At 34.1% G+C, this 19,597-nt stretch overlaps 1 protein-coding gene across 1 annotated transcript; it reads right to left on the reverse strand.

Annotated features, from left to right (window-relative positions):
* Positions 1–8,922: 8,922 nt before the first annotated feature.
* LOC128233449 (uncharacterized) lies at positions 8,923–18,525 on the reverse strand. Its single transcript, XM_052947128.1, has 9 exons — positions 18,463–18,525; positions 13,760–14,227; positions 13,160–13,576; positions 12,750–12,812; positions 12,365–12,502; positions 11,508–11,535; positions 10,935–11,032; positions 9,658–9,682; positions 8,923–9,257 (listed from the first exon to the last, which is right to left on the reverse strand). The coding sequence occupies exons 2-9, from the start codon at positions 14,019–14,021 to the stop codon at positions 9,224–9,226; spliced, it is 1,065 nt and encodes a 354-aa protein (XP_052803088.1). The 5' UTR covers positions 14,022–14,227; positions 18,463–18,525; the 3' UTR covers positions 8,923–9,223.
* Positions 18,526–19,597: the final 1,072 nt, after the last annotated feature.

A 19,597-nucleotide genomic window follows, 5' to 3' on the forward strand; every position in this document is an offset into this window, starting at 1 on the left:
AATTTGTTCATTGCCATTGACATACAATTTTGACTTGTCACATAATCAATTAGACATCAGTTAGATAACAACCAATAATTGAACAATTGGTGGCGTAATCTTCCTCGCTGAAACTTCTAAGTCAGAGTCAATATCTGAATCACATTCAGAGTCTTCATCATTCGCCATTGGTGTGGTCCTTTTGCATATTGGCTGCTTTACAAATGTGCTCCATCTCCACTTGACCGTAATTAGATAACTCAGCTCTGTCATCAGTCACATTTAAACACATTTTATGACATTTACCTGATATCTATGGAAGTGCCATAATTTAAAATGATTTTGGCATTACCGTACTTGTTTATGATGCAAATTACATGGAACTGACATCTTTTCAGGAAATACTGGGTAGCTGCGTAGCAGCATTTTAGTTCAATCTGTGAGCGCATGATATTAATGTCCGGTAAAAATCAGTTGTCAAAAGGCTTCATTACACATTGGACATTTCAATTTTGACAATTACGTCCTCCATTCTTTGAAGATACAACGGACAGTTTAAAAATCTACTGACAATGTCCTACTGTTTGACGTGTTTTTGCATACACTGAGAGTGTCAAAGTAGCTGTTATTTAAAATACAAAATGGTATCCACTGATAACTGGAGCCAGAATTGCTGGATAGTGATGACACTGTTTGTATGCACTTGACCGTGCAGTTCAGACATTGTTTCTTATTTAATCTTACTAGAAATATCATGGAGGAGTTGCTGTCAAGTTTACATTCTTTTCATTTATGTTGTAACTTTCATTTTCCCCTAATGTTTGCAAAATAATTATTTGAATACAAACACTTGCAAATCTATGACATAAAAATTTAACAAATCAATGTCTCGCTTCATATGCATTGATAGATTTTTGTATAAAGTGTTTTTACATACTAAACCATGTCATGATGAATGCTTTATTTAGCTTTAATTCTCCGAAAACACTTCAAAACAGACTGTGCAGGAAAATTTAGAAGTTTTAAATTACAATTTTGTTATGGGTAGGAATATCATTTGGTACATGTAGGTATACATAATTAATTTCGTTACAGGACTGTGAGTGTTACAATTTGAGCTGCTTTAAAATAAACAAATATTCCGACAAATTCATTTTTTCTGATTTTTTTTACATAAGAAAACCGGAGAGATTTAATCAAATAACTGTTTAACACCAATGCTGTTGCTTTTTTTTACAATATTTTACACCTTTTATCATCTTTGGAAGTTAAACTTTATGCTAAAAACCAAAACGATAGTCTTGCAAGAGCTTCGCCAAATTTCAGTTGAAAGAGAATTACTAAAAAAATATTTAATAAGCTTTGCTACTACTATTTTTTAATGAAAGGGCGACATAATATTATAATAAAATATTGGGATTATGCCCACACCATTATCAATTTCAACTTAATTGCAAAAAGTTCTGCAAATGCCACTGCTGCCAGTAACACCCGATGTCACCGAAGCCGAATGTAATGTGGTGCTGACAGGCAACTCACTTTTGATATCTAAATCCTATCGTCTTTTACCATATGCTTCCCCATTCTTCCCTTAAGTACCACGTGAGATCTGGGCTTTTTCTTCCATTGCAAGGAAATTTGACAGTTGTTTTGCATTTATCCAAATCAATCAGTTTATGAAACCCTGATTTGCACATCTCGTCAATGCCACCCGTGCAAAAATCGTGTTATTCAATGTCAACCAAACTGCAATGACTGAAATATTTTACAATGTTGCCACCACTGTCCTCTGCAAGCAATGCCATCTGCTCCAACAGACTGAAGCAAGACATCTTCTTCAGAATCATAAAAAAACACCTGAAGGAGTTTTTGCTAATAGCGATAGAAGAAATCAAAGTGACATCTTTATTCTCATTATTCTTCAAAAAGGAATAAGTAATTGTCTCTGCCAATATCTGCCAGAATTCCCCCTCATTGAACGAACAACCCGTTTTGGCTTCATTGTCCAGTGTAAATGATTCACCATCGTCATCACTGTTGTCTGCAGGTAAGGAAGCTTGCACTTCTCCAATAATAATGTCGTTTTGCAATGCCAGCTGTCTTCCCAACCTTTAAAAGAAATATTTCCACATGATATATTAAAGACCGAGTGTTCAGCACTCTGACTTTGATACCCCCTGACTTGACATATATGCTCAATAATATTAAAGACCAAGTGTTCAGTACTCTGACTTTATTAACCCCCTGACTTGACAGCTATGCAAACTAATATTAAAGACCCTAGAGTTCAGCACTCTGACTTTGACACCCTCTGACTTGACATATATGCTCAATAATTTAAAAGACCAAGTGTTCAGTACTCTGACTTTAATACCCCCTGATTTGACATATATGCTCAATAATATTAAAGACCAAGTGTTCAGTACTCTGACTTTAATACCCCCTAATTTGACAACTATGCTGAATTATATTAAAGACCAAGTGTTCTGTACTCTGACTGTAATACCCCCTAATTTGACAACTATGCTGAATTATATTAAAGACCAAGTGTTCTGTACTCTGACTGTAATACCCCCTGACTTGACAACTATGCTGAATTATATTAAAGACCAAGTGTTCTGTACTCTGACTGTAATACCCCCTGACTTGACAACTATATTAACTAATATTAATGACCAAGTGTTCAGTACTCTGACTTTGATACCCCCTGATTTTACAACTATGCTGAATTATATTAAAGACCGAGTGTTCTGTACTCTGACTTTAATACCCCCTGACTTGACAACTATATTAACTAATATTAATGACCAAGTGTTCAGTACTCTGACACCCCCCGATTTGACAACTATGCTGAATAATATTAAAGACCGAGTGTTCAGTACTCTGACTTTAATACCCCCTGACTTGACAACTATATTAAATAATATTAATGACCAAGTGTTCAGTACTCTGACTTTAATACCCCCTGATTTGACAACTATGCTAAATAATATTAAAGACCAAGTGTTCAGTACTCTGACTTTAATACCCCCTGATTTGACAACTATGCTGAATAATATTAAAGACCAAGTGTTGTGTACTCTGACTTTAATACCCCCTGATTTGACAACTATGCTGAATAATATTAGTTTAAACATATTTATTTTACAACGATTGTGAAACAAGTTATTACAACATTTATATTGATTACTCTCGTTGACACGATTTTACGCGAGAGTGTGGTCTTGTGTTGTGGGGGGAAACCGGAGAACCCGGAGGAAACCCACTTGTCCGGCTTGGTGACCACAAACCAAACTCACATGCGCCCAAGCCGGGAATCGAACCGCCTAGGTGAGAAGCGAGTGCGCTAACCGGACAACCAAACTGAATAATATTAAAGACCAAGTGTTCTGTACTCTGACTTTAATACCCCCCGATTTGACAACTATGCTGAATAATATTAAAGACCAAGTGTTCAGTTCTCTGACTTTAATACCCCCCGATTTGACAACTATGCTGAATAATATTAAAGAACTAGTGTTCAGTACTCTGACTTTAATACCCCCTGATTTGACAACTATGCTGAATAATATTAAAGACCAAGTGTTCAGTACTCTGACTTTAATACCCCCTGATTTGACAACTATGCTGAATAATATTAAAGACCAAGTGTTCAGCACTCTGATTTTAATACCCCCTGATTTGACAACTATGCTGAATAATATTAAAGACCAAGTGTTCAGTACTCTGACTTTAATACCCCCCGATTTGTCAACTATATTAACTAATATTAATGACCAAGTGTTCAGTACTCTGACTTTAATACCCCCTGATTTGACAACTATGCTAAATAATATTAAAGACCAAGTGTTCAGCACTCTGACTTTAATACCCCCTGATTTGTCAACTATATTAACTAATATTAATGACCAAGTGTTCAGTACTCTGACTTTAATACCCCCTGATTTGACAACTATGCTAAATAATATTAAAGACCAAGTGTTCAGCACTCTGACTTTAATACCCCCCGATTTGTCAACTATATTAACTAATATTAATGACCAAGTGTTCAGTACTCTGACTTTAATACCCCCTGATTTGACAACTATGCTAAATAATATTAAAGAACTAGTGTTCAGCACTCTGACTTTAATACCCCCTGATTTGACAACTATGCTGAATAATATTAAAGACCAAGTGTTCTGTACTCTGACTTAAATACCCCCCGATTTGACAACTATGCTGAATAATATTAAAGAACTAGTGTTCAGTACTCTGACTTTAATACCCCCTGATTTGACAACTATGCTGAATAATATTAAAGAACTAGTGTTCAGTACTCTGATTTTAATACCCCTGATTTGACAACTATGCTGAATAATATTAAAGACTAAGTGTTCAGTACTCTGATTTTAATACCCCCTGATTTGACAACTATGCTGAATAATATTAAAGACCAAGTGTTCAGTACTCTGACTTTAATACCCCCTGATTTGACAACTATGCTGAATAATATTAAAGACCAAGTGTTCAGTACTCTGACTTTAATACCCCCTGATTTGACAACTATGCTGAATAATATTGAAGACCAAGTGTTCTGTACTCTGACTTTAATACCCCCTGATTTGACAACTATGCTGAATAATATTAAAGACCAAGTGTTCAGTACTCTGACTTTAATACCCCCTGATTTGACAACTATGCTGAATAATATTAAAGACCAAGTGTTCAGTACTCTGACTTTAATACCCCCTGATTTGACAACTATGCTGAATAATATTAAAGAACTAGTGTTCAGTACTCTGACTTTAATACCCCCTGACTTGACAACTATGCTAACTAATATTAAAGACCAAGTGTTCAGCCCTTTGACTTAAATATCCCCCTGACTTGGCATCTATGCTAACTAATATTAAAGACCAAGTGTTTAGCCCTTTGACTTTAATATCCCCTTGACTTGACATCTATGCTAACTAATATTAAAGACCAAGTGTTCAGCCCTCTGACTTTAATATCCCCCTGACTTGACATCTATGCTAACTAATATTAAAGACCAAGTGTTCAGCCCTTTGACTTTAATACCCCCACCCCCTGACCTGACATTTGTGCTCACTAAAACAAGAGATCCATGATTGCCTTATATATACATCGCTCACATGAATACACCGAGCTATTGGCTAAATTTGATCCAGTGGCAATAAAACAAGATAAAAAGTCAAAAGTTATATTAAGAAAGTAAGTGAAATATTGAATGTAAATGTTTCAGACAATCCTGTCATGGCTTTCCGCTGATAGTGTCATTGTATTCAAAAAAGCATATTTAATAACAACATAGTTTTGGTACAAATCGTCTTTAAATGGAGAGTTAATGCAATAATGATGAAACTAAATCACAAAATGATGTTTGAATTGTAATTTCGCATTATCAACGGGCAACTGTGATAACAGTATTAACCAAATTGTTAAGTCAGTGTATCTTGTCATGACTTTGGGTTGATCATGCTAAAAGGTTTGTGAAAGAGTCAAGGACATAACTTACTTTGTGCCATTCACATTCCGTCATGGACAACACACAAACACCAAACCATTAATAATCAGACATAATGTGTACCATTACTTCCAACTTTCAAACGCTATTGGTTCGTCCATTAAGCAATGATAAATACTTGTTAGCTGTCTTTTTAGTATCACGACTTTGAGTGTCCCTTAAGTGTCTTGAGCTATACACCTAAAATCACTAGTGAGGCGCATATATGTATGTCGATCCCTAACATCTTCTTAACCAGCTTTAAAAATACTGGTTATGCTTTCTTATCATATAGAAATAAATTAAGCCGGCTAGACTTTCATTCCAAGTTTTTACCTGATAGTCAGTTTCTGTATTGCAACACTTTAAATAGCAGATTTAATGTGACTGTATTGTTCAATATGATTGGATATGGGTAAACATAAGATCTGAAGTCAAAACAATTATTTGAAGACGTCCTGGATGAAAAGGTCATTAAATAGTTTATAAAGCATTTCTCCTTGAAGCACCTTAATGTTTCAAACCATTCCGTACACAGTGGGCATCTTGTTGGATACAAACACCTGTAACAGTAGAGGAGGAAAGGGGCAAAATCTTTCAAGCTCTACATTATCTTTAACAAACCCATTGCTTTGCCTAGTCAAGGCAAACAAATACAGGGTGTGTCAACAAGATATCATGTACACACTACTACAGGACTCCAAAACTGAAAGAGTCATTTTCCCTTCCTCTTTGTCCTTTCAACCGCCTCATGCAGAGCATAGATGCAGCCCCCCATTGGCTTGGATTGCACCACATACATTTACACAATCTTTTTTATCATGTTTTGAAATTTGCTCTTGCATATTGTACAGCAGTCACAACAGTGCGACTACTAGAATGTCGCAAAAGTGGCCCCATATCGAAACTGGAAGACGAAGAAAAAAATTAATAAAGTATTTAAACTTAAATTTTTGTTTTGTGGATAAACCTATATTCTGCCCATTCAAACATAATAAATTCAACTTGATAGGGAATCTCTGTTCCGAAAAAAGTATTAGGGCGTTTCTTTTTTCCCACTGACAACACAAATTGTTTCTGTTTGAAAGCTTGAAAATAAATTTTACAAGAATCTCATCTTGTTATATGTCTTAATTTCTTAGTGTTGACGTATAATTTATGAATACCTCGCATTTCTCTCATGAATGTTGATATATGCACAACACTGTGCAAAACCTCCAGGTCTTTCTCGAAGTGGATCTCTGACACGGATATGAAACCTTAGTACGTCGATGCAGAAAATATGCACTATAACTATCAACTCATATCCACTGGCATCTAAACAGACACCTGCAGCCAAATGAATACAACTTTATCACCTGGGAGAATTAAAGAAAAACTGTATAGCTCGCCCTAAAATAAACAACATTTTATTTATTATTGCAAATATTAGCACGTTTTGCACAAAACAACAACGTACATATACATTTACCTCAAGCCTTAGCCTTAGACAAATAGAACTGTTCTTGTATCCCAACGTAATAGAAAGGATAAATGCAATTTTAATCGTTCTTGCACTTATCCGTGCTGTAACTTGGCCATGCATTTTGATGATTTTAAACTAACTTGGCACAATAGTTCGTCATGTGAAGCCGGCATTTCGCGTGCAAGACCTTTATGTCAGAAGGTTCAATGAACAAGGTCAAACTAATTGGCCGTTGGTCAACATTCCTTGGTTTTCGGCTGTCCCGGGCTGTAACTAAGTAATGCATAATGCATTTATTAGCTCGACTATTCGAAGAATAGGTAGGCTATACTACTCGCCCCAGCGTCGGCGTCGGCGTTCGGTAAAAGTTTTAGGGCAAGTTGGGATTTTCACTTATAAGTCCAATACCCTACATTCAATTGACTTAATACTTCACGCAGTTGTTAAGGGCCATCGCATGATGAGGTTAGATAACTCCATATCATTCTTTACACAGATTATGGCCCCTGATTGACTATGGAACTTAGGTTAACGTTTTAGGGCAGGTTGGGATACTGTTTAATAACTTCTATATTCTTTTTTCAATTGACTTAATACTTCACACAGTTGTTCAGGACCATCACCCAATGAGGTTACATAACTCCATATTATCCTAAATACAAGTTATGGCCCCTGATTGACTTAGGTTAAAGTTTTAGGCAAGTAAAAGTTAAGGGCAAGTTGGGATTTTAATAAAAAAAAATTCTATACTGTTCATTAAGTGCACTTAATAAAATTCAAAATTATTTACGACCATCTTACAACAAGAAACATAACTCCGTTTTAAGCCTAAATACAAATTATGGCCCCTTTTTTATTTCCATTGAAAGGCATATTTGTATATTCTTAACCATATTTTCATAATGGGAAATCAAGTTATTTGAATGACTTGCGTCATTGTTTGGGCGGGCTGGTGGGAGGGCAGCATCAAAGTCACCTTATGCATCGAATAATTTTAGTTAGGTTTGACATAAAGAGACCAAATTGGTATTATTACATCGTTATTGTATTCTAAGTCAAAGCGGCGTAGTCGAGCGCGCTGTCTTACGACGGCTCTTGTTTTCTTTTGAATTGAGTGACTTGGTATTATTGTTAACCGTGAGAAACAGACATGTCGCATGCATGACCCATGTCAGTATGTCAAAGTTCATGAGGTCAAAGTAAAGGATCATTTGTCATAGTTCCTTGTGTTTTGGTTTATCATGGATGTAAATTGGCTTCGGGGATTTAAATAACTTGGCACAGGTGTTTCCCATGACAAGAAAACGTATCGCGTGAAACATCCGTGCCAGTCGGACAAAAGTCAATGTCACGGATATAGGTCAATGGCCAAAATCCTTTTGGCTGGTCCGGGCTGAAGCTTGGAAATACATCAGGATTTTTAAATTAATATGTTGCATGCAGAACTCATGTAAGCAGGTAAAGTTCATCAACGCACTTCAGGGTCATTTGTGTAAAACCCTTTTTGTCTTGTCCGGGCTGTAACTATGACAGGCATTTGGGGATTTTCTAATTACTTGGCACGCATGCTCACAATGAGAAACCAGCATGTCGCGTAAAATACCGGTTGTAGTAGACAAAAGAAAAAGCTCAACACATCAGTGTCATTGTTCAAATTTTCGTGTATTTTGGCATGTCCGGCCTGTAACTTAACCATGCATGAGAGGAATTAAAAAAAATGTGAAAATTACTCATTTGTCGCATGCAAGAGCAATGTTAGGAGGCCAAGATCACAGTTAAGGGTCTTTTATAAAAAAAATCCTTGTAATTATGCATTTGTTTTAAATAACGTGACACAAAGGTTCACCGCGAGAAGACGACTAGTTGAACAAAATGGATGGGCCATAGGTGGAGGTTTCCTTTGGAGGACATTGGTAACATTTCTTTGTATTTTCGCTAGTTTGTAATCCCTGCTAACAATTTTCCATCAATTACATTCTGTAATAAAATACAATGCTGACGAAACAATAAATATGATTCATATTAATAAAACACTTAAAAACCTAAAAGGCATTTAATTCATCAAACTTTCACATTACTGTTTCATCAGGGGCTATCCGTGTGTATTGCACTTTTGTATTGAGGTAAAATCCGGCAGTCATGTTCTGCATCCAAACAAATTAATTTGACGGGTAACGCGCAATCCGAAATGTTAAAGTAGAATCAAAGTTTTTACATTTTGTACAAAAGGTCTTGTTCCGAAAGAGAAGTTCACATTTCTTTTTCCACCAAATTTACTTATCCATGTACATTGTCAAGTCATTGCACCTGTAACAAAACAATTACAATGAGTTGAATTTGTACCATGAACATGACAGGATAATATTATTCTATTTAACAAAAGATGTCGCTCAAATATACAACTATGCTGGCAGGCATCTTTTACTGTTTATTTTGATATAGAGGAACATATATACTTGAACTTCTGCAAATCTCTGAAAGAATGTAGGACATCCAACCATCGGACAAAATCAACACCATTTTTGCAAAGATGGACTAAATTCTTCCATGTTTTTAAATGATAAATTATTTTTCAGTATAGCTGTTGTAAAATATAATAATCATGATATATTATACGATATACGTATACGATATAAAAATGTAGTACGATAGATCTATTTCTAAGACAAAACTTCTGTAATTAGTTAATTTTTGCTGACTTTCTTACTTTGAAGCGTGGCTAGCTAGTTGAGCTGAAAATGCAAAAAAGACGAGGAAAATCATAGTTATCAATCAATTTACATACATTAACAGCTCAATGTGCTAGTATACAGTATTCTTACACTACCAAAAGCAAGCTTGTTTGCGAATTAATTAACGTTATACAAACAACAACATGTGCTTATTTACAATATTGTCTTCCATAGGTTTTGATGGGCAATAATGAACATTGCATTGTACAAACAACAAAATATACTTGATTCCTTCCTTAAGCTTGGACGCGCAATATTTAACGTTATACCAACAACAAGAAACATTTTAGACTGGTTGGTATACTGATATAGAACAGCTGATTTCTGGCTCTTTATAACACTCACTATTTATGCTTTGGTATAATTTATGTAATATTTACATCCTTTAGCGCTTTTAAAATTTAAAAGGACAGCATCTTCTTGATAATGACAATATTGACTAAATAAAATAAGCTACTTAAGGATGTTGCGTGATAAAAGCCAACTTGACAGACTGCTTAAACAATAGTGCATTACAGTTCAGGAGTTCATGGTGTATATGGGAACGTTTTAATGGAATCTGTATGTGAACACATAATTGGCCCTTAAATTATTTAGCTGAGTGTATATCAATGTTAAGTCTGTGGGGTATGTTATGGCATATGGTATTATACGACTGACATACATACAGAAATTATTTCGCGTTAATTGTTTCTGTCGATTAGATATCGACAATATTTAATCGAGTGAGCACCGAGATGCATAGCTCACACGAACCATTTAATTAACGTGTTTTTACTAAAGAATTGATATTTGAAATGGAGAATAAAACATTTTTTCAAAACATTGGCTGATATCAAACTATAAATTCACTGTTTTAAATTAGATGGAGGTAGCATATCTCCCTGTACAATTTGTAAGTAACCGGATTATTATTTACCTTTTTTAAAAACGTAACCTGCATCCAGATGTGAATAATGAGTTAGCATATCAACTTAGGCGTATCTCCCTGTACAATATGTAATTAACCGGATTATTGTTTAACTTTTTTAAAAACGTTACACGCATCCAGATGTGAATAATTAAGTAACATATCAATTATGCATATCTCCCTGTACAATATGTAATTTACCGGATTATTTTTAACCTTTCGAAAACGTAACCTGCATCCAGATGTGAATAATGAGGTAGCATATTAACTATAGCATACTTCCCTCTTCCCTGTACAATATGTACTTAACCGGATTATTTTTAACCTTTTTAGGAACGTTACCTGCATCCAGATGTGAATAATGACTGCGTCCAGCATCACTGAGGTTCTCGTATTGATCGTATGCTTGATTATCCGGCTCTGTGATATCATTGTCTCCTCTGTCGCAGCGTTTTGAAATTGGAAAACGGTTTAGAAATAACATTGTGTGGTTTCAAACAAACATGTTTATAGTTGAGATTTGAAAGTAATGTGTCCTTTCGCACGTTGTCATGTTATCCTGAGGACACTTAATCATTTTTAATTACAATTTAAATAATCGTGCTTTTGTCGAATGCCATTGCTTATCATTAGTATTATTTACGTTTTCATTCCAAAATATATTGTGAAATTTACCTGGTAGTGCCAAAAAAGCACCACTTTGGGATCATAACAATATGAAATTATTACAATATTCAAACAAACAAGCACTTAGTTTATGGAATTAGCTACAGAGACATAATTAAAACAGATTGGAATTGCAAAATCAATATCTATGCATTGCTCTTTAAATTGGCCCTTACTTAATTATTCATAGTCGACATGTTTTAGCTCTTTGTGGTCGCAACTTAATGTTCATAATAAAGGGTTGCTTACTTGTTTTTAGCGCTTTGTCTGAGTTCAACTGCAAACAAATAGTAGTTGTAAATGTTCACAACAACTAGTACTGCCTAGCTAGTATATGAGATAGTACAATAGCATGATCTATTATTTCAACTATGTCTGTAAGCTTAATCTTAAGGTGGCCGATGTATGATAAAGCTTCCTATTGCATTAAGCCATTGATAATAATTCTAAATTCTGATGCCTGTTGACTCTATTATTATGATAATATTAGATGGAGTCTTACTTGCTGATAAATAATATGTTAAATATATTACCCAATAAACCCTATAGATAAAGCTATTGTTATTTTTATTTTTGTTCTTCATTTTAATAACAGAAAGCAGAATTAAAAGGACCTTTCTTTTGCTGTGTTCTTAGGTCAGAAAAAAACTTTTCTCTCCCTACAATCAAAAACCTTTCAAATGCTGTCAATAAAATATGTGGTCATCAGGCATCCAAAATTTTACTATATGTTAAACATGACAAGTTAAAATACGCTAAATCTGCTTATAAATGATATCAAAACAATGACATGTATAACTAATTGTTCTATGATATACAATATATAAAATAATCTTTTAAAGTCTTCTTGCTTTGAAGTAATTACATTAGAATATTTGGATAACAATGGTTTATATCTTGTATTTTTACTTGTGCTAAATATGCCGTTACGTAGCCTACGCCTTATGCATATTTAGAAATAACCTTGTCAAAGTTGTCAATGAAGTTAAGTACTGTAAGTCATAGTAGTAAATGTATATAGTATGTAAGCATGTGTATGTCATATTTTCACAAAATGCGGTATAAATCTAATATAAGTATTTTATGAAGTACATATTTATCAATACCTGCATTTTGGCGACAGTTACACCCACCGTTGTATTTCCTTTTTAGCCAAATCAAAACAACGAGACAAGTAACAACAGCAACAAATGTACCACCGACAGCACCAGCTATCAACAGAGTGGATGATGTTGAATCTGAATCTGTATCAAAATTATTAACATTAGTGTAATGACTATGTATGTATTGAAACTATTACTATACTAATTTACAGATATTGTCATAGATCATATCGATGAAATCATTGTATGAAACATTAACATAAGGCCACAACAAATTGATCATTTGTTCTACGGATTTTGCCCAAAAAAGTAGGAGCGAGCGAGCGAGCGAAAAAAACACAATCTTTTCTTTTGGTTTTCAATAAAACATTATGCAATTGATAGATACCCTTTTCAACCGATGGGTCGACCGCTGTAGTTGTGTTGAAAGCGCTCGTTTCATTATCGTTGTCTGGAGCAAAATAAATTAAAAATGAATGTTGACAATCGATCTTACATAAAACAATGAACATTTTTACTACAGTTTTCGGTGTACAAATAAATAAACAAATCATTAAGTGAAAACACTGTTTAATAGGCTAAAATCGAAGACTGTGTCCTACTTTATTATATTGATAAATATCAGCAGCCAATTAGTATACAGCTGGTTTATTTTCTTTATGTTTATTTATTGGTCAAATTTTTATCCAATTATTAATATTCAAACATAAACATGTGCAAACAAGTCTAAATATAACATATGAACAACTTATAAGAGACTTATACAATTGGCTGTTGTATGTTTAAACAAATATTTACCCCAAACAAAGTAGAAGTTCCCACGATACTTTTCCGGAGTTTTCCAGTCAATGGTAGGAATGGTAACTACACATTGAAAATGTACTGAGTTGTTTGGAGCTTCTAACATTTCATCCCCTGTCAATTCGTACGCCAATCTGCTTGTCATTTCATACTGACAAATAGTACCATTCTTTATTGCTAAACTTGATGAATTTTGGGATGTTGTGATATAAACCAATCGACTGCTCGTAGTGATGGTTATTCTATACCAGTGAATTTCAGCTGTGTTGTTATATGAACCGATGTTCGCATGACATTCCATCATAACCTTTTGTCCCTTTTTAAGTCTGACGTATTCCGAATTGTTTCCGTTTAGAATCTCCTCCCTATTGATACTTTCGTTATATAATCGCGACACTAACAATGATGGTCGCACTGAAATGATTTATAACGACAAACTATACACACTTCATAACTATGTAAGGAAAATATAAAAAACCCAACAACGTTGTATACTCATTAAATAAAATCAAAATTGCAGGAATCCATAGATATAAAATTATTTAGATAAAGTAAACTATGAAAACAAGGGATGAACATCAATACAGTTGACCTTACTTGTAACGGAAAGCCGTTTGGAAACAACTGCGGTAACTGAATCGTAAGATGGAGCAGGTTTTGTGTAAGCCAGGTGACACCTGTATCCCACACTTTCCCTGCATGTCATTTCCTCGACAGGTTTGGCTACTCCGACAGTCGTGTTCTTAGTATTGTTAAAGTCATAACTTCCAACCACCAGCCATTCCGTGACCCCATCTACCAATGAAGCCTGTCTGTATGAGTTATTATTTCCCGGATCAACACTTTGAATAAATGCCATGTCTGTGTAGGAATCGTTGTTCGTATTGTCACTTTCCCATTGCAGTCTTAAAACTGTAATTCTGTTAAGTTCTGTGACATTTTCTACTCTACAAATTATTTGAAAGGTAGAATTGGCTTCCTGATCAACATTAAGTTCTGTGATTGGTTCGGATGACCATGCGTTACTTTCATCTACCGCCTGAAACTCAATATTGAGGCCGTTGTCTGAAACGAAAAAAAAACAATGACCTACATGACATTGTGTACTAATACTTTTAAGATAGTCGATGTAAAAATTCGCCCAAGGCCATCGGTTACATTCTTACATCTTGATATATTGTGACCCAATATGATTTCCGTGCTTTAAAATGTTGTGGGTAGTGCTTGTTGGTGATACACTAGTATATAAAATAAATGTCCAACACATCGTTCATAAAGTTGTTGATGTTTGTACGTTTACATATTTTTTTCTCTCAAATACACAAGTTACAGCTTTTTAAGGATAAAACAAATGAGTTAGCTTAACTTATTATTTTGGTTTGTTAAGGATTATGTTATACGTAGGACGATTACATAATTAATAAAAATAGGTTACATCCAAACACAATATATCGACAATATGATAATGGTTGTGTGTGCTTTAAATAGTTAATTCAAGTGCTGCCCCCATCGGTGGGGGGGGGGGGGGGGTAGAAGCGTTTATTTATAAAACTTTAACTCAACCATGTCAATGAACTATGTTTTATGATAATGTCGTTAATCATTCAAACAATAATGCTATTATTAATCTTCATTTAATGTACTTGAAAAACATTTAAATAAATTAATTCCAAATTAATTTTTATCGTACACACTTCAACCCTAATCTTTAGCTTTAACATTTTTTCTATTAATGTGGATGTTTGTGTGTGCCGTGACATTTATGCTTTAGAAAACAGAATGAGCTCGAAATTTAGAACAGGGAAATAATAACAAATTGAAATTCACAAATTAAAATTGTTTCATTTTGGTGCACATGTCATTAAAGTAATTACATTTTATTACTTCCTTCAGTGCCAATACAATTTACAAACCTGTAAGCATTTTGTCGGTAAAGATCTATTTTGGTCAAAATAAAGAGGTGAAGTGAGCTAAATAAGGATAAAAAAACATTTTCTCAATAAGTTTAAACCGGTTATATTAAGAAATTATTTTGAATAAAAGTTTCATCAACTTTACACTTACTTTCCTTTAGGTGGAATTTTCGCTATGAATTACTTCGACATATATTATTTCATATAACTATGGGGTCATTCTCTTCTTTCATTGAAAGTTTATTTTCAAGGAAATACCGCCATGAAATACTGCGACGGACATTTTAGATAACTCTTGAAGGACTTTCAAAACTCATCAAACATCAGTAAAGAGAGTTTTAGCATCATTGAAGCAACATTGTTTTCCAAAAAAGCAGTATGTTTGGCCTTTAATTTTAGCCTTATTCGAAATAACATTTTCGAAGAAAAACTGTTTGTGGTTAATCCGACGAACGAAGTGTAATTTTCGTATGGCAAAAGTTATTCTATTTGTTGTACATATGACATCCTACAAGAAAAATTAGAATACTGACTTGCTTGACTTAAATGAATCAATAGTTGATAAGTTTCTCCAAGACCTATTTTTACAACAACAGAAAAAAAGACAATTTGCCATCAGAATGAATAGTTCGCCTTTATTTGAACTAATTCTCAGGTAGAGCAGCAATATCTATATGCAAACATACAGAAACAAACTCTACTTCGAACATCATTTTAGCGGTTTTATTGCTTTTGTAATGACTACATTGAATTTGAGCAGGCTAAAAACGCCACTTCACGTATCTCAGTACAAGGCCAAGTAGCTCTCGAACTCTCGAAGGAAAATCTAGATACGTTAGGGTTGATCTTGTTATTATCGGCAGTGTTTTTCATCAATAAATATTGAATGATCTACTTCTACTTTTTTTCTAAAATTTAACGTACTAAGTTATATACAAATAAAAATGAATGTATCACTTCATGCCTATATCAAAAGCCGAACAATTTTGGACAATGAATTGTGAATCCGCCCGAAAATATATATAAAATATATCCAAATAGACAATGTCGAGACATTCACCGTTCAAACGTTATGTGATTGATTCTGTTCGGATATCAAATAATACGACCAATTTAACAGTTTTTGTTGCTAAAATGACATGGATATAACCGATATTGAAGTTTCCAAATATTATTTGCGGAAGACTACTGTGACTTCAGCTTTATCGTGTACCATTTCTGACACCGGTCGAAGGAGCTCGAGCCAACGGTGTTCGACTGAATGTTTAATATTTTGACAATTCCACTTCCCATTTAAGTTTGCAATATTTTGCTTTTCTTTTAACATTCTATTGTAAGACTTTTTTTATAAATATAAACTTAATACTTCATCATGGGCACTTGAAGATTGGAAATTGGTTAAGTATGATATGTTAATATGCTTGAGCTTTACTTCATTCAGAAGAGATTATCTGCAAGTAGTTATACTTGATGTTAGCCTAAGACTAAAGTTTAAGTAACTTTTGATAACACACTTGGCAGTTGTTTGTCGTAGCATCAAATGCTGAAACAATGTTGAAACTACAACTTTGAAATATGTTCTAAGGCTTAATTTTCTCATTGGCTTGAACTGGATGTAAAGGACTGATTTATTTATACTGAAGCTACGCATTTCCGCTTCGCTCGAATTCCCCAATGTTCGAGGTACTTTCGCTTGTCGTTGGGAGCTCGAGCCAACGGGGTTTGACTGTATGCTTAATATTTTAATATTTCCATTTCCCATTTAAGCTTGCAATATTTTGCATTTCTTTTAACATTCTATTGTAAGAAGTTTTTATAGTTATAAATATAACACTACATTATGGAGACTTGGAAAATGTATTACTATTATATGTTCATTAGCTTGAGCTTTACTCCATTCAGGAGGGATTATAAGTCTTATGCGTAAGTATCATACTTAATGTAAGCCTAATACTAAAGTTAAAGTAACTTTAGATAACACACTTGACAGTTGTTTTAATGTTGAAAGTGTCTACAATACCTTCAAGAGCCAATGCATTGCAATATATCGCAATGTATTGTTAACTTAATTGAGGAAACTTATTTAATCTCCACCATCATAATTTGATCGTTTTGAATCAAGAATCATTAAATAAGTACAGAATGAGCTGATAAACAAGGAAACCTCATTCCATGATTCAACATTTGCCTTATTGAAAGTTGGTAAACCTATTCAAGAATAATTATAAGACCCACTATTTGATGTGCACGCTGTCCATGAACTCCGTCCAAGTAATTGCAAGTTGAAACATGAATAAATATCGTGTGTCTATTCCATGTGTCTGCATCCACAAGTGCATCCTTACGAAATCGAGCAGTGAGCGAATGGTCGTGGATGCGGACCAAAGGCAGAACATATTGTCAAAAGACAAAACACATAATAATATGAAGATAAAATAATAAAACTTATAAATTTGTCTTTGCTGAATTTGAATCTTTTTCCAACATTGAATTGAAATAATTAGATAAAGCCTACTGCATGATGGCATATCAAATGGTTGTATGTCAAATGCTTGTATATGTAGATGTAAAAAACAATGCGACCATTAAAAGGAAATATGACTTTTACCTATCGTTCACTTATTTTTGCATGCATCATACTGATGTTCAATATCATAAGCAAGCATTCTGGTATTAATTTGTATTCTGGTACATGTTATTGTTGCAGCTTAATGAATCTAAAAGGACATTTGAATTGGTTCTCGGTATTATTAATCCATACGGTATGTAACTATGGCGGGTCAGCCGGCCCAACATCTCCACTCAATACTTTGTGAACTTAAGCCTCTATAGCCCTTCCATGATGAAATAAAGAATTTAAAGAAAGGAATTATTGGGGACCGCCAACTGTAAACTACCTTTGAGTCTAAAGAACGCATACATCAATTTCGTATACTGCTTTGCTATACTGATCGTACAAGCATAAGGTTGAACTCCCGCTGTAAGTTCTTCATTGTAAACAGTATATGTTTAGTCTCTTAAACCTCAGTATTGCACCGACGACCATTACCGTTGTTTTATTATGTTTACTTCTTCATCTAAAGCTGTTAAGCATTTCTAGAATTCAGTTGGAATTCCGGCTAGAATGAATGTATTGTCGATTAATGTTTTATTAAACAATCAGATGCGCTTCATTTTTATTTTACTATTTGCTTCCCACATATGATATTAAAACATGAAACTAATTAGTACTTATTTATCTAGCATACATGCTAACCGTATACTCAAGCCTCAGGCGCAAGTGGTTTCCAGCTCGTTACGAGGTCACAACTCACAACAAATTAATTTTTAAAACTTAACATTCTTCCTAGCCATAAAAATATGATGTTCAACATTTTCGTAACTCACCCTTGCAAAGCACCAGAAGTTCAAATCCAATGAAAACAATCACACATATATTTAACACATCCATGATTAATCAATGACTCTTTCTCACTAAAAATGAAATTTTGTAAATATATTGTAACAAAAACTTCCGCATGTTGTAATATGATCGCTTTAAAACTCATGCTCATTGAAAAATGGTTTTCCTTTGATTTTATCTTGTTTTAATAGTACATGGTAAAACCTGACTCTACTTTTGAGTATACGCCCAATAGTCTAACAGTTCAGAGGCACACGGTCTAAGGCCTAATATACATTACACCAGCTATACACTTAAGAAATATAACACACCACTGAGGGTCATATGACATTATAAGGACCGGCCAGTAAGCCACCAAAGGTGTATATGGACCGAGGCGTTCGGGGGCTGACTGGCCGGTCCTTATAATGCCATATGACCCGAAGTGGTGTGTTATATTTCTTATATTATACCGAACACTTTTCATTACAATTTAAATGTGTTTTATTGAACAAAGCTAATAATGGTTACTTGCGACAAGTTTTTGCCGTTGTGAAAATAGCAAGCCGCACTTACCAATCGTATGACGTCAGCGGTCCATATTACATTTTTGGCGAGGTCCGGACCGGCCAAAAATATAATATGGACCGCTCGTCATTAAACTAGATTTTCATCAATATACAGTGATATACGAACCGATCGAGATTATATATACTAAGAAGGGACAAATTTATGTGAGGTATAATATAACTATATATATATATTCATTAATGTATGTTTGGCTATTAATAATAAACTACAGGTATAAGCCCAATAGTCAGGCAGTTGAGAGGCGCACGGTTATGGCCTAATATACATTTTACGAGAGACACACACATATGTTTTTGGGTAACAATAATACACTACAGGTATAAGCTGTGTATCAAACATGGCTCATTCTGCATGCATATTTTTCAATCAGTAAGCAAAAAAAAGAAGAAAAAAAACTGCACACCAAGCATCATTCAGTATATACTACAACTGAAGCTAGTTTATGATTCATATTAAAGGTGATGACTGACAAAGACTGTTATTGTTACAGATTCATGTGATTTATATTCGACCTCATATACAACTCCATATAGTATTAAAATTTCAGAT

The sequence above is a fragment of the Mya arenaria genome, chromosome 5 (genome assembly GCF_026914265.1).
Source record: "Mya arenaria isolate MELC-2E11 chromosome 5, ASM2691426v1".
NCBI lineage: Eukaryota > Metazoa > Mollusca > Bivalvia > Myida > Myidae > Mya > Mya arenaria.

Coding starts and splice junctions, on each gene's coding strand:
- LOC128233449 (XM_052947128.1), bottom strand. CDS start 14,021: ATGGCATTTATTCAAAGTGTTGATCCGGGAAATAATAACTCATACAGA. Junction 11,536..12,364: donor TAACTGTCGCCAAAATGCAG/GTATTGATAAAT, acceptor ATTTGTTTGCAG/TTGAACTCAGACAAAGCGCT. Junction 9,258..9,657: donor CTAGCTAGCCACGCTTCAAA/GTAAGAAAGTCA, acceptor GTTTTGTTACAG/GTGCAATGACTTGACAATGT.